Source organism: Ambystoma mexicanum, chromosome 12, assembly GCF_040938575.1.
Source record: "Ambystoma mexicanum isolate Mex_15411 chromosome 12, UKY_AmexF1_1, whole genome shotgun sequence".
In the NCBI taxonomy this organism is placed as follows: domain Eukaryota; kingdom Metazoa; phylum Chordata; class Amphibia; order Caudata; family Ambystomatidae; genus Ambystoma; species Ambystoma mexicanum.
In genome coordinates, this window is record NC_090936.1 from 90,353,436 (window position 1) to 90,369,284 (window position 15,849).

At 45.3% G+C, this 15,849-nt stretch overlaps 1 protein-coding gene across 1 annotated transcript in view; it reads right to left on the reverse strand.

Annotated features, from left to right (window-relative positions):
* DNAJC2 (DnaJ heat shock protein family (Hsp40) member C2) overlaps nucleotides 1-6,200 on the reverse strand; it is a 630,220-nt gene extending 624,020 nt beyond the window's left edge. The window contains exon 1 of the mRNA XM_069628062.1: nucleotides 5,885-6,200. Coding sequence (XP_069484163.1) covers nucleotides 5,885-5,942 — 58 coding nt within the window. The 5' untranslated portion in view covers nucleotides 5,943-6,200. The remainder of the gene's footprint in view (nucleotides 1-5,884) is intronic.
* Between the last annotated feature and the right edge of the window lie 9,649 nt (nucleotides 6,201-15,849).

Consider the following 15,849-nt stretch of genomic DNA (forward strand, 5'->3'; position numbering starts at 1 on the left):
AAAACAAAAAGGTGGGGAGTGTGACATAATAGCCTTGGCGATTTTTTGCTTGTTTTCCTATATTGTACCTGGACGACCAAGGCTCACCAGGAACTCTTATTAGAGATACCGTGAGTTAGCCCAACACTCACTTAAACCCAGGGAGTGCACAGGGACCTTGATATGAACCAGCTAATGTAATGAACAACCACCCTCTTGAGATAATATATCGTCTAGGCCCAATCTGTACTTGGCAAGCTTGGGTGATGACCAGATCCTTCCCCAATAAGATAGAGGTATAGATTTACACAAAGAGTCAATTCTCTGTGAACCCAACTCCTGAAAGACCGGGAGGTTAGGAGCATTACTGGGTTGGCATAAAATATTCTTCACAAATGTATTGTAGGCCACAGACAATGATTTGCAATTTAATGGGCCCTAATATTTTGCCCTGTACAGGGTCGCTTGGCTGGCATGGCTTGTGTAAGCCTCTAATGACACTTTAACTGCCGCATTGCTGAAGACGCAAGTAAGCTGTGCAATAATCACGCTGTAGCGTGCTAGCGCGACTTCGGCTTTGGAAACCTGTGCTGACCAATTGTAATTGTCAGTAAATATAAGGCTTAGGTAGTCACATTGTGTTACTTGTTCAACAAGCTGTTCACTTAACTTTAGCTGCAGTTTACTTTTATTTATTTTTTTATTTTATTTTATTTAATACCACAGCTATAGTCTTTTGGACATTGATGCTAAGCCCATTTTCAATGCAAAAATTATCAAATGCTAAGATTACACCATCGTCGGCAAACATTAGCACTGAGCATCTTTCCCCAGCCAGTGCTGGAGCATCACATTTTAACGAATGTAATAATCATGTTGCTAATAATAAGACAAAACAGTTTCGAGGAAAGTACACATCCCTGGTTCACCCCCATCGGAACTGGAACATTGTCAGACACTTGGCCATCACCACTCCACCTAATCACTGCCTCATTGCCTGTGTAGAGGTTTTGTATGTCCCTCAGCAGGGGGGTGGGAATGCCCATGCCAACCAAAACCAAAGTATTCCAGACCCTAGACCAGGAGTCGCTGGCGTATGCAGTCCTGAGGTCTATGAATAGCATGTACAAGTTCATGCTCCGTAGCAGCATGTATTTGTCACACAGCAATCTCGACCTCAAGCACTGATCGACGCTAACCCCTGCCTGGAGATAGTGAATCTAATTTGTATCTTCTATTCAGGTCTCCAGGTGCTTTAATAGGACCATGGCAAAAATCTTACCCCCATGCATCAAGCAGAGAGAAAGGTTGATACTTTGATAGTTGCCCAGGTCCTCTCGGCCACACTTCTTATACAATGGGACAATTTCAGCCTATGTCCATGTCTGCGGAACAGTGTTGGATGACAATGCTGCATTAGAAAGCCTGGTGAGGTATTTTTCGATTAATGACAGTCCACTGGTATTTTAATCGGGCCCAGATTCTTTTTCAGCCTTTTAGCTAGCTAGAACAACACGCACCTCTTCCATAGTCAGGCTAATAGGATATAACCATCTACAATTCCTGGAACACTATCGCAGCATGTGTTTGCAAATGTTCTGGTTTCAGTGTATAATTTACTGAAGTGCAAATGCCATACGGACTCAGGGATATTACAATGGATTGTAGTCTGGATATCACTTCTGCCAGTCCCTATAAGCATGCAAAATCCTTTTGAGTTTTTATCATAGATGGACTTCTATAGGGCATTCCAGGTGTGTCTAACGTACTCCTCCTTTTTTGGCTTTTAATAACTTTTTATAATGATCCAGTTCAATCTGTAAAGCCGCAGTACTTCCACCAGGGGCTTCTCTTACTCGTCCAATTAAAATCTCTTTTGAACTCCTGAAGTCGTTATCAAACCAAGGCTTAGTCATTAATGTATTTTTACGAATTAGTTCTGGTTTAATAGTGAAAATGTGTCTCTACTCACCCACTAATAAGGACTGTGCTATGATCACACCGCTGTCAGTGGAAGCATCTGGCTGGAAAAAAGTCTTCTAATACAGGAAGGATACTGTTATAATTCAGAGGCATCTTCTCTTTAGTATTTACCCTGACCCATCTGACAGCCTTCCTCAAGTGTCCAACCACTGCTATAGCCGTATTGTGCCAACGCTGGCCAGCTTGTAGAAGCTCGAATGGTAAGAACTAATGGGCGGTGACCACTTTCAACCCTTTCTAGGAATTTAAAGTTCTTAATTTGTTTCCAGGACTCCAAATTGACCAAAATATAGTCCATTAAGGTGGTTTGCAAACCATTAAGTATTTCTGGCAGGTGAGTCCTCAGGGAATCAGCCATTTCATACTCTCATACTTAGAGCCATGACGGCTACATCGACTGCATTATTTTTCAGGTGCCTAGGTTTCATTGCACAAAGGCTTTCCACTTCCTAGATCCTATCTTCCTCCTCACAAAGTTCATCAGTAAACGACAGAGGCTCAGACTGGAGGTCGAAATCACCCATAACGAGTATTGTAGCGTTAATCGGGTGCCTCTCCCTACTTAAATTAGCCCTTGGACTAAGCAAATTAGATAACTGTACCTCCCTAGTAGTCACGTATCCGTTATAAACATTTATTAACAATGCTTCAGATCCATCCTACAACATAGGTGGAGCTCCAATAGATCATTGGTGACATTATCAATCTGGAAAGCCACTATATCCAAAGATGCTTTAATCCAAATTAAAATTCCCCCGCTTGCCCTTAGCAGCTAAAATCTCATATGAGGCATAGCCTTGTACATGCGAGGCTGTGGTGGCCCAGGTTTCCTGCAGACATATAATCTTGTCATTTCTTACAAATTCTAACCACTTATTTAAGCCAGCAATCTTCCAGAACAAAATGTGCGCCACTCACACGACCAGCTCATCCAAGCCGGGCCCAGGTTGTGTTGGAGACCATGTCAGGCAGTAGGACCAGTCCTGGAGTCTGTAATTTGAGATGGTCCCAGAGCCATACCCAGATCTATCGATCTTAAATCAAGTTGGTTAGGCATGCCACTTACTGAGAATATGTGATTTACGAAGGGTAGGCTGGTATAAAAGGGAGTGGCGTTTGGGATTGGTTGTGTGAACCCTGAGTCTCTACAGCCAGGGGGTCTAAATACCCCAATCGTTCTGCTGCCCCCAGATTTATCAGTACCTGTATATCTCTCACAACAGGTCCATGGGTGGTCCCTGGTACCTCTAGTTCTTTAAGAGGGCTAAAGGAGATAGATATCTCCAAACCAGGTGGGGGGGGGGAGGAATCTCTGCTCCTTTGTTAATAGATCTTCTACTAGGTGCTTGTCTCTTAGTTCCACCCGAATATAATCTATGTTTCTTCATGAAGAGACAAGCATGCCTAGAGCAATTGCCCAAGTCACCCCTTATTTCAGTCAGCCTAATAAATGGTATCAAAACTCAAACTTGTGATTTTTTGTTTTTTTTATTCAAAAGGCAGCACACTTTTTTGAATATTTTTCTACGAAAGACAATGAGCAGGAAGATGACCATTACACAATTTTATATAAATTGTGTAATGCAAGGTATAAATTAGTTTTCAAAAATTGATTAGCAGAGCTTGCTAATTAAAATGTTCAAACCCATTTGATTAGCAACGGCAAAGTAATATTTTTTATGTCACCAGAAGTTGTTTGTACCCAAGACATAAAACAAGCATCAATACAGCATTTGTGTGTACCGCTTATGTAAAACATTAGTGAAAGAGTGAGGCCTTGCAAATTCTTTAAAATTTGATAGACCTGCAGGTCTAGAAACTTAGTTTACCTGCTCGACCTAAGAGAAATGCACTCAACCCATGGCAACAGATGACAAAAAATGTAAATGCGCTTTCTATAAAATAGTTTAAGTTATCAAAAACCCATTTTATGTTTAGCACGCTGCTGCCACCCAGAGGCCAGCCATGCACAGTGAAACTTGCATTTGACATTTACTGCAAAGTAAATATTATATAAAAGTTCAAACCTCCCCTGCAAATGGTACTCACCCTTCATAAAATTGACTCAACTATGCGAGTGGGCAAGTAAACTTTTGGGTACCCTGGATGAGTGTCTGTAAAAGGTTAGCTCCATGTATTGACACAAATAGCAACAATAAAAAGGCTCTGAAAACATTTGGCCACCACATGTTTATGCTGTTATACAAGGCCATCATAATCATAGAGCGAAGTGAGCTCTGGAGGATGAAGATGGTATTGCAGCAGATCTGTAGATGTACAGACTGGATGAACTATTGATCGCTACTTTGCGTACATAGGTAGTTTTTTTGTGTATTCATTATGTAAGAGGAGGGAAAGTAAGAGACTAAGCAGAGTGGATAGCATAGCAGGGGGAGAACTGGACAAACTAGTTGGAAAATTGTAGTTTGTGGCCATCTCACTTTCAGGGTAGTTTGTATAAAGCAACAGGGTGATAAGACGGAATGTACAGGAGTATGGGTTCAGCTCATGGGCTGAGAACCAGTTGCAGATTTATGCAACCATTAGGTCACAGAACTAGGTTTGCCATCAAACCTATTTGGATGTGTAATCATGTACATTTTCAAAAGGTTTTCTCTCCTCTATATGATGCATCTTCCCCAATAAAATGAAATCTAGTTGACACTGAGATTTAGATGTATTAACCTAAACTTTACTGTAAAGTATGGAAACCCTGCAGTGTTTTATAGTAGCAATTATGCATCACGTCAAGGTATGGAATTGCATGACTGTCTTTTAAAAAAATATAAAACACATCACGGATATAGTTGGCTTAATAAACGGTGTCATCCCAATTACTTCTGGCTTGCAATAATTTGAAGAAAATAAATTCTTGACTAGCACTCCCATGCATGCTTTTGGCTCTGATTACTACAGTGAACAGGTGAAAAAATGGAGGCCAGAGGGCAAAAGAGGAATGCAAGGTGAGCTGTGCTTTCATTGAACATTTTAATTAGCAAACATACAGAATTGCATAGCAAATTGCTATATGACACTGCCTTGAATAGTATTCTGTTCAAAGTATTTAAATTGACCCACTTAATAATAGTTTACGCAGTCTGCAAATGGACATAATGCATGCTTCTTCCCAAGCAGGGAACATTGGCATTCTTGACAATACAAGTGTCTCTAAACTAAAGTTAACATAAAAATGTACATTTATATTGCATCTTTTAAATGTCATCCCTGCCAATGACCATCTTTGAGTTCCTAAACGCGTGTCTAATGTATCCATTTGACAACACATTTATTTTTCAAACCGCACACTAAAAATATCCTGCCCTAATTAGAGGTTTATGGGGTTTGTAGTCCAAGACTGACGTTGATTGCTGCTGCAAATAAAACAAAGAGACTGCATAATTGTCCACCTCCGTACCTTTACTAAAATCTTGACTTTGTCATAAACTAGCAAAATCATAATGTTGTGCTGGCAAGAAAATAATGTAAACCGTATCGTCTGTGCACAAAGCACACCATTTTAGACTAGCACAAAATAAGCGCCGAGTTCTGCATTTTACTCATCAAACCCCGATTTCATAGCAAACCGCCGCAGTGACGACTTGTCACATCTCTGATTTACATAGAAATCACTTCAAGTACTTATATAAAAGGTTTCCTTTTTTTAAACATTATGCGCACGAAGCGCGCTGGCTGGCCATACAGAAGAAGTACGGGCGTCAACTAAAGCATGAATTGGTTTTGTTGAGAGGCAGAGAAGTCAGTGGGAAAGCAGGAAAGTTGAGGGGCAAGAATTAATGATTCGGTGCACATACGGGGCAGTGAGTACAGGGACGGTGCTGGTGTTATTTCTCGGGCTGCGCAGACGCTATAGCAACTCTTCACAGTCCCGTGCTCAGGACCGGGCGCGCTGGGCAGCACATACCGGCAGAGAGTTCCCTGCTGACAGCGCTGAGCTGCCCCTCCTTGGCCTCCGGGAGCATGCTGGCGATGTATGAGGGCTGCGTTGATTCTCCTCCTCTCCGACCGGCGGCGCGTGCAGCGGCAGGTCACTTCCTGGCGAGGATGCCGGGGCCCGGTGTCACACCGCTAGAGGTCCGGGCGGCTCCAGCGGCCGGCGGAAAGAGTTCCTAGAACGGCAAGGCTTGACATTCCCTGATATAGCGAGATAGAATATAAATAAAAGCTTAGCTGCCAACGTGAGAACATAGACCATAGCTCTCAACTCACACGCTTTTGGCGGGTCCCGCCTTGTAAACAGCTGTCTCACCCGCCAAGCCTCATGCACGCCCATTCGTTTCAATGGACCTCTCACCTGCCAAAAATAAATTCGGGTGTTTTCACCCGTCTTTGCGACATAAATGGTTGAGAGCTATGCATAGACACCATCCAGTATAGCAACTGCTATCCATATAGCGCTTCAGGGCGGACTCTCGTCAAAGCCCTGTATGTAACAATAGCTTGTATCACGCAATGCAATGGTACTAAAAAGGTTTTAGCTTACCAGCCAACTGAATTTTGCTTTTTGAGTGTTTGTGGTTTACTTTTCACTTTCTAAGTATATGTTATCACATTACTGAGAAGTACACTCCAGACCAGGGTTACTCTCAGCATAGCTCTCAACATTTTTTGACATCAAGGCGGGTGAAAACATCCGATTTTGGGGTGTGTGATGGGGCTTCCCGTGCCTCGGACCGCCCTGTACTAGCATCAAAGCATACGCGCACAATAAGACTCATACACGCGCGTCTGATCGTTCCAGGGTCCCGGCGGCATCTGCCTCACGGACCGTCTTTATTCTTTACGCGCATGCGCGGCCACAATGAGGCTAACGCATGCGCACATGCATTACGGACGTAACATCCCTTTTTTTCTTTAAACAAAAGAAACAACAAATTACAACTGCAACATATTTACATGTCAACCATGAACGTTACCAACATTAACTTTCTGAATAGTGCATCATTGACCAAGGACAGTCACCTGTTCAGTCTCCTGAGTCTAGAATGTAATCCTTGAGCCAAACAGGTATGGCGCGGCCTTGTCGCGCCGGGTACCGTCGTTCTGCCTGCAAGCTGAGCGGTGGGGTCCCGACTGTCGGTGGTGGACCCACGGATGGGTCATCTTCTGGAACCTCCGCATCTTCCTCCTGCTGCGTAGGCCTCAGATCAGCGTCTGGTGGCCGGCTGTCGAATTTTTTGAAAAAAGACTGATTGCGGGTGATGGTTCCCCTTGCATTCGCCGCAGAAATCATAGATCCTTTGACATGGGTGACGACCCACGGTTGGGGTTCATATGGTAGTGACAGTTTTTCCTCTGGCCTGCGGTTGCGTACCAGTACCGAGTCTCCAACCGCTATCTCCTTTTCTCGCAGTCCTCTCCTTTCGTTCTCCTTGGCATTGTGGGCTTCTCGTTCCCTTCTCACCCGGTCATTGTCTATGATCCCCGGCTCACGACCTTCCACCTCCGGGAGGAGTCCTGTTGAGATATTACTTCTGTTACATCTATTAAGCATCAGTTCATCAGTTTTACTTGTGTCCATACATTCAATATTATGTACATTGCTTCATCACTAACATGCACCATTGTGAGGTAATATGTTCTTTCCAGAATGTTGTGCTTTGAGAGTGTTCTATATATGGTCAGTTAGTGCCTGCTCCTGGAGGCAGTGCCTGATGTCACCTTATGTTCAGCTGAATAAACTTCCTAAAGTGTTTACTTTTGGTTTGGCCCCATATTCTTAACATTGGCGACGAGGATCTTTCAGGACCCATCGTGTGGCTGCCCCGGCGTACGCGTCCTTGTTGCTGTGTAGATCGCTGATTCCCCTGCGGCCGTGACAGCAGGCAGAGAAAGTGAGGATCCGCACGAGGAGGGAGAGGCGGACCACGACGCAACATTTTCTTGGCTGAGGCAAGTTGGGGGGTGCGAGCCTGTGCAGAAGGGGTGTCTCCTTGTGTGGAGAGCGTACGGGCACTGGCTCATGCTCTGCAGCTCTCGGGCCGCATTGGGAGAGCGAGCAGTGGAGCGCGAGCACCAGCTCAACGTTGCAGCTCTCGAGCGTGCAAAGTGAGCGAGCGACTGAGTGGATTCAGCAGTCCTTGAGTCCCGAGAGGTGCCGTGCGCAAGCTCCGCCCCTGCACTATTCGCCCCGCCCCTTTTGGATTTGTAAGATTTTCGCTTCAGCAGAAGCGTCCCGAACACTGCCATTGTGACGTCGTCCCTGCTGCAACATTGTTTCTGCACACCGGCGGTCTCCTGTTCTTGCTGTAGAACGCTTGTTCTGGTTTACAGCTGGAAGTCTCTAAAACCTTACCTGGTCAATTGCATTCTGGAACTGTCACAGAACCAAGAAGACTGCCATTGTTCCCTGCCGGGAATACTTTATTTGTGACTTAAGATTGAAAAGCCAAGGCCATAACCACAAATCAAATTGTGCATTAATACTGGAAAATATAATGGTTTCCTACTCTCTATTATCTTTCCACTGCATTACTGTTCAGCATGGCTCCCTCCATACCACCCTCTCTCTCTTTTCTAAATGAACCAGGCCGGCCTGCCCTCAGGTGGGATAATTGGAAAGATGCCTTTGAGAACTATCTAGTGGCTATGGGGGGAGACAAATACTCGGCTGCACGCAAGAAGGCCTTCTGATACACAATTTGGGCGTGGAAGGGCGCAGAATCTTTGATGGCCTTGCTGGAAATCAAGTCTCAGGATCTGGCGACATGGATGAATATGAGTTGGCTCTTGGTCGCCTGCGGGATCACTTTGTGCCAAAGAAAAATGTCAGTTTTGGGAGGCACAGATTTTTCCAGAGAATACAAGAAAAGTCAGAACCTGTGGAATCGTACATTGCATGCTTGAGATCCCTGAGCTACTCCTGCGAGTTTGGACAGTTAGGTGACTCATTAATCAGGGACCAGTTAATCAGGTGCACCAACAATGTCGGAGTTCAAGAAAAACTCCTTGCCAAGGATATGAGTCTGGATGAGGCAGTGGAGTTGCCCAGGAGCATTGAGCAAACGTCTCAGTACCTTAAAGAACTCAGGGTGGATAAATCTGTTGCACCATCGGTGGCTTTGTGTGCTGTAGATCAAAGGAAGAAACCTAACCTCTCCAGTGGAAAAAAGGGAACTGGAACATGAGAAGTTCTTGCCCTCGATGTGGGATCTCCAGACACGGCGCAAATTTTCCATCTTGTCCGGCTAAGTTTGGTGAATGCTTCAAATGCAGGGGCAAAGGACATTTTGCTAACGTCTGTAAATCCTATGCTGTCAATTGTGTGGAACACAGAGCAGAAGATAACAGAGAAGAAAATGTTAGGAGGGGATGTGATATACAAGAGGTTTCGGATGTGAGGGAATCGATCACCAAGTATGTTTTTGAAATATCATCCTTATCTGGGGAGACGAAGGGCCCGGTGGACACTTTTCTTGTTGATGGGTGCGAGCTGGTCATGAAGGTAGACACATGCTCGCCTTGGACTATTATATGCAAAGATACCCTAGTCAGTGTTTTGAAAAAGAGTGAAGCTGTGATTCGGCCCACTAGTGTCAGGGCTTGTGGTTATGGAGAATCTGCCATAGACATTCTGGGTGAATTTCCGGCAAAGATACTGTATAAAGAAAGAGGTTGTCGAGCTATGGTACTTGTAGCAAAGAAAGGTACCTCCTTGTTGGGTTGGGAGGAGCAAAAGAACTTAGGGGTGCGAGTTCAGGCCAGTGCTCCCTATCCTGTTACCATAGCGGAAGTTGAAGATATTTGGACGAAGGATTTCCCAGAGATTTTTTCTGAAAGGTTAGGCAAACTGGAGAAATTTGAGCATCATATAAAGCTGAAAAGTAATGCGCAGCCTGTCGTGCACAAGGTGCGGCAAGTGCCATTGAAAGTGAGGGATCAAATTAAGGAAGAGCTTAATAACTTGGTTAGCAAGGGTGTTATTGAGACGGTTACGGCCACCGAGTGGTTGTCATGCATTGTGTTAGTAGCTAAAGCCAATTGGAAGCTAAGATTGTGTGTTGACCTTCGAAGCTTGAACCAGAACATTGTTGTTGAGAAACATCCACTGCCAAACATTTCTGAGACTCTGTCGACTTTGGGTGAGCCAAAGTTGTTTTCTGTCATTGACCTTTCGTCAGCGTATCATCAGGTTCCGCTATCCAAGGATTGCCAGCATCTCACCTCTTTTATCACACCCGAGGGTGTGTTCAAATATAACCGCATGCTTTTTGGTTTGGCCTCCGCGGCTTCTGTTTTTCAGAGGGTGATGGAGGAAGTACTCAAAGGTTTAAGAAAAGTCACCGTCTTTCAAGATGACATTCTTATATTTGCGGAGAATGAACTCGAACATGATGAAACGTTGAGAGCCGTGTTGGTTAGACTCAAAGAAGCTGGTTTGACGGTGCAGAGGGAAAAGTGTAAAATTGCTGTAAAAGAGGTGGATTATTTGGGCCACAGAATTTCATGTGAAGGAATTTCCCCCAAGAAATCTATGGTGGACAGTATTAAATGTGCTCCCCAACCACAAGACAAGGAGCAGTTACGCTCATTCATGGGGTTGGCGGAGTACTACCACAAGTTTGTTGACGGTTTTGCCACCATGTCCTCTCCTTTGAGAGAATTGTTAAAAAAGGGTACAAAGTATGTATGGACTGATGAGTGTCAGAGTGCTTTTCGAAAGATCAAAGATTGTATTGTGAGTGCGCCCTCCTTGGGGGGGTTTGTTGCCAATAGGAAGACTGTTCTAGCAGTGGATGCGAGTACCTTGGGTCTGGGTGCTGCTCTTTCCCAGTTTGATGCTGGCAAGGTGGAACATGTCATCGCTTTTGCCTCTCAACCTTTGAGGGGGGCTGAAGAAAATTATTCTGTGGTTGAAAGGGAGGCGTTAGCGGTCTCGTGGGCTGTTGCGCACTTCACATTTTATCTCTGGGGTCAACCCTTCACTGTGAGAACCAATCATAAGCCTTTGGTTCAATTGTTGGGAAGTGTGGAGTGGGCCAAAGGTTCACCCAGAATATCCAGATGGATGGTTGATTTGCTAGCTTATGACTTTAGGGTTGTGTATGTACCTGTGAAAGAGAACATTGTGGCAGATTGTTTGTCAAGGCTGCCTGTGCAAGACAAAGACTCTAGGGAAGAGAGTATTGAACATGGTTTGAGCATTTATGAAGTTGAATATGAAGCCATAGGAAGAGATGATTGGAAGAAAGCTGATGATTTGGATGAAATAATAAAACAAGTGAAAATGTGGACCAAAACAGGTTGGCCCAGGAGAGATCTCATTGAGAAGAAATATGAGTGTTACTATGGAATAAAAGAGGAATTAAGCTTGTCAGAGGATGGCTTTCAGCTCAGGAAGGGAGTGAGGGTGATTCTGTCAGGATTAGTCAGGTGAGTACAAAGGCAGCAAATATGGCAAGGGAAATGTGCACTAAATCACACAGTGAATAGCTTCGAATTAAACTAAGTGCACACAGGAACAACGACTCATGTATGCTAGAACCCAGGAGTGCAAATAGAGTGTGACAACAAAACCAATATATGAAAAGGGATGTGGGGTAAGCACCTGACCGCGAGGAAAGTCGGCAAGCGCCTTACCCCCAATTGCTGTTACAGGTACTGACAGCGCTAAACCCACGTGGAGGGCAAGCAATGACAGGATCTGTGAACTAACACTCTTGATAGTATTAAATAAGGCAACTAAAGAACTGTACTCACGAGGACGAGATAAACCTCTTGAATGTCAGCTAGCCCACGAATCCTGTTGATGAAACTGGGACCCAGAAAGCCTAGAACAGCAATGGGAGGAAAACTAAATACCTAAGTTGGAATAGTGATTACAAATTAGTGAGGAAAACATAAGCATTCACACAGGAGCTAGCTACAACCGCACACCACACCTAATAATCAAATGGGAAATAAATGCAGAAGTGCAATGGAAAACATGGAATGGATCCCAATAGAAAGTAAGGATCAGGAGCAGGGAAAAACGAAATAACCAATGCAAACTTCTCCCTACCCCTCCAAGGAAAAGACAGGAAGCTAATCTAAGAGGAAGGCTAAGGCATACGGGTTTACAGCAGCAAAGGACAGAGTCAAAGAAATATAGAACACAGACAAACTGGGCTGCATCTAAAAGGGGAAAGCACTGAGAAATGCTGCCTGCAAACAGAGGAAGACAAAAAGGGAATCAAGGGAGCAGAAATCAATTAGCGCATGAATCCGAGATTCAGGGCGGAGGAACAAGAAAACAGGAACTAGGAACTAGGTACAAAGGCAAGGAACAAGGAGCAAGGGACTAGTCACAACAGGAACACTGCAAACGATGACCAGCGCTGGACTGAAGTAAGACTGAGGCTTTTAAAGCTGCTTAACGAGCACACGCCTCAGGTGTGCTGATTGCTGCACCTGCAGCCACAGCTGTTACCTATCCTCCACCCAACCTTGTCCTGCAAGGGTGGAGGTGGAGCAGTGGTCCAGGCATTCTGGGAAGCATAGTCATTTGGTTAAAGAAGCATGCTGGCTGCCAAAAACCTGGAATGGATCCGGAAGGGAAGTAGCTTGGAAAATAGGGATTTAGCACTCCCAATTCATCATAGCACTGTAGCATAAGGTTCGGAGGAAAGGTCCAGTAGGGAATAAACCCCAAATCATGCCCCCAAGTGGTGGGAACGGGAGCGAAGGGAGCGAGTCGTGACAGATTCCCCCTTGCAATGTTAGACCCAAGTTAGTGAATATTGCACATCAGGGTCATCTAGGCATGGGGGGCACAAAAAGGCATATCAGGCAATCCTTTTGGTGGCCAGGAATCGATAGTGAGGTTGAGAGATGTGTGAGGGGTTGCAGAGAATGTGAAAAGAGTGACAAGAGTAAAGTTATTAGGGAGACCCCCGTGAGACCTGTGAGTGTTCCAAATGAGCCTTGGAAAAAGGTTGCAGTGGATTTGATGGGTCCCTTGCAAGATTTAGGAAATGATTTCAAGTACTTAATTGTTCTTGTGGATTATCATTCGAAGTGGGTTGAGTGGAAAGCGATAAGAGAGGCCACCACTGCCCAAATGATTACATTCTTCGAAGAAGTATTTTATAGGGAGGGTTTCCCTACTGAGCTAGTATCAGACAATGGGGTGCAGTTCTGTTCTGACAGAATGGTGGAGTTCTTTAAGAAGTTTGGTATCAGACATTACAGAACAACCCTCTACCAACCTAGGGCAAATGGTTTGGTAGAAAGGGCGAATAGATTTATAAAAGGAGGGCTACAGTTAACCATGGTGTCAGGCCTAAATTGGCAGACCACTTTAAAGGAAATGGTGTGGAACTACTGCACGACCCCGCATTCAGTTATGAGAGTTTGTCCATTTATGTCCCTCAAAGGCAGGCAACCAGGGACCAAATTGTGTCCGGGATGGTTGGATTTGGCAATGAGTACTTATGTGGACAGAACTAAGGTTATGTCACTTATAAGAGAGGCTCAGGATGAGTACATGGAGAGGGCGAATACTGAAAGGAAGTCCAAAGCTATAGCTTGGGAAAAAGGAGATATGGTTTATATAAAGAACCCCAGATTGTCTCCTAAGTGTATCGAAAGCAAATTCATTGGGCCAAAAAGAATCTCTGTAGTTAGAGGAAATGTAGCTATCATGGAGGGAGGTGAATGCTGGTCCATGTCAAGATTGGTGAAATGTAACAATAGTTGTTCAGTCGAGGATTGTGAAAGTGTGGAGGGTGACAATGAGGATGATTTGTCATCTGGTTCAGAGGCAAACAAGAGTGTAGACAATAATGCATTGAAAGATAACAATGTGAATGTGAATTCGGAGAGAGTGAGGAGCAAGCCCCTTTGGTTAAGAGATTATTGTCTTGAATGAATTCGACATTGTAGGGGAGGAGTGTCATGATGCCCGCTCCCGGGGAGCCGGTTCAAGCCCTGCGTCCCTGAAAGCGGACATCCAGTCCCCAAGGAAAGACCCAGCAACCCCATATAGGGGCCCTTTGGACAGTGTCCTGGCGCCTATGGCGCCAGGCTCATAAAAGACATCAGTCCTGGCGCCATAGGTGCCAAGCTCATTATGGGAGTGCTTGGGTGCACTTACCTGATGCAGACCATGCTGCAGGATCCCGGCCTCCTTGAGGCCTGAAAGGAACTACTTTACCTGTGGGACTAATTTACCATCCGGGCGTGGTCGGGGAAGGATACATACCTGATTGGAGGAAGGATACATACCTGGAACTTCTTCCAAGGCTATTTAAACCCCACCCGAACAGCCACACGTGCTTCGCGTTGTTCTGCATCTAGCAGCTGGACGCTCACCATGTCTGCTCCTGCATCCTGACTTCTGCCACGCCTGCCAGCATCCTGGATCACCTGCAAAGGAAGAGAAGAAGAGAACAGAAGAAGGAAAAGTCCTTACCTGCTAAATCCGCATCCCAGAGACATCTCACCGACAATCCTGAAAAGGAAGACTTTTATTTAAAAGCTCATCGCGTCGATCACTGTAGCGCCGCATTCCACTCACCTTTACAGGGCGCCTCCATGTTCAGCAGCGATCATCCGGATTCGCAGTCACGCCCCAGCGCCTAGGGAGAAAAAGGCAAGAACAAAAGGTGAGAGAGAGAAGGGAATAAGGAAAGCTAAATCTCCATGTTAAGACTTACCTGTTGATTCATTCCCTCTTCATTTCGGGTCCGCGCCGCATCCTGGCATTTCCGGACCCCGGCCCCTAAGGGGAAAAAAAGACATCAGCGTTAATGAGCGAATGAAAAGACATTACCAAAAAAAGCTCATTAAAGACTTACCTGATTTCTACAAGGATTTCACCTCTCATCTCGGGTCGGTGCCTGTTCCCCGGCATTCCGTACCCCGGCCCCTATGGGGAAAAAGACACTAGCATTAGTACATTAATGCATGGACACAAGGGGAATCTCTTATCAAAAACTTACCTGGAAGCCAAGCAAGTTTGGTTCTCACCAATCCGAAAATCCAGTGAAGTAACTGGATACCAACGCGCCCCTGCATCAGAAGCAGGATGGAGAGCTTGTCCTTCCAGACCCTAAGGTGAGACGCTACGGGGCATCACAGAAGGGTTTCGAGGAGGGTGAGAGGGGAAAGTGGGAGGCCGAGTGCATTACCCCGCAGACAGTTAATCCCCTATTTTCGCCTACAGAAGGATACTTCTGCGAGCCAGACAAGCCAGATTTGGGGGCCCGGTCCAGTCCATCTTCCGAACCCTGCGCATCACCTTAGAAGAGGTCACAGCAGCGCGAACCAGGCCAGCGCCTCCGTGGGAGTCAGGTGAGCGTTACAAGGAGATGTGTTGAGATATTACTTCTGTTACGTGTATTAAGCGTCAGTTCATCAGAGTTTTACTTGTGTCCATACATTCAATATTATGTACATTGCTTCATCACTAACATGCAGGTAATATGTTCTTTCCAGAATGTTGTGCTTTGAGAGTGTTCTATATATATGGTCAGTTGGTGCCTGCTCCTGGAGGCAGTGCCTGCTGTCACCTTCTGTTCAGCTGAATAAACTTCCTAAAGTGTTTACTTTTGGTTTGGCCCCATATTCTTAACAAGTCCCCTCAGGCATCTCCCAAACAGAGCCTCAGCCGGAGCCACACCTGTGGATTGATACGGTGTTGACCTAAGGTTCTCGAAGAAACTCAAATAGGGTCCTCTTTAGTTCCACCCCACTGTTGGCCGCTATGTGGAATACCTTATTAAGTGTCCTCATGAGCCTTTCAGGCTCTCCATTCGCCCTGGGCCACAGTGGCGACACCTTCCGATGTTGTATGCCCCTTTTTCTCAGGTATTGTGCAAATTGGTTCCCAGTGAATGGCGGCCCATTGTCCGGGCAGAGGATTTCAGGCCATGCGTGGCAAACATCTTT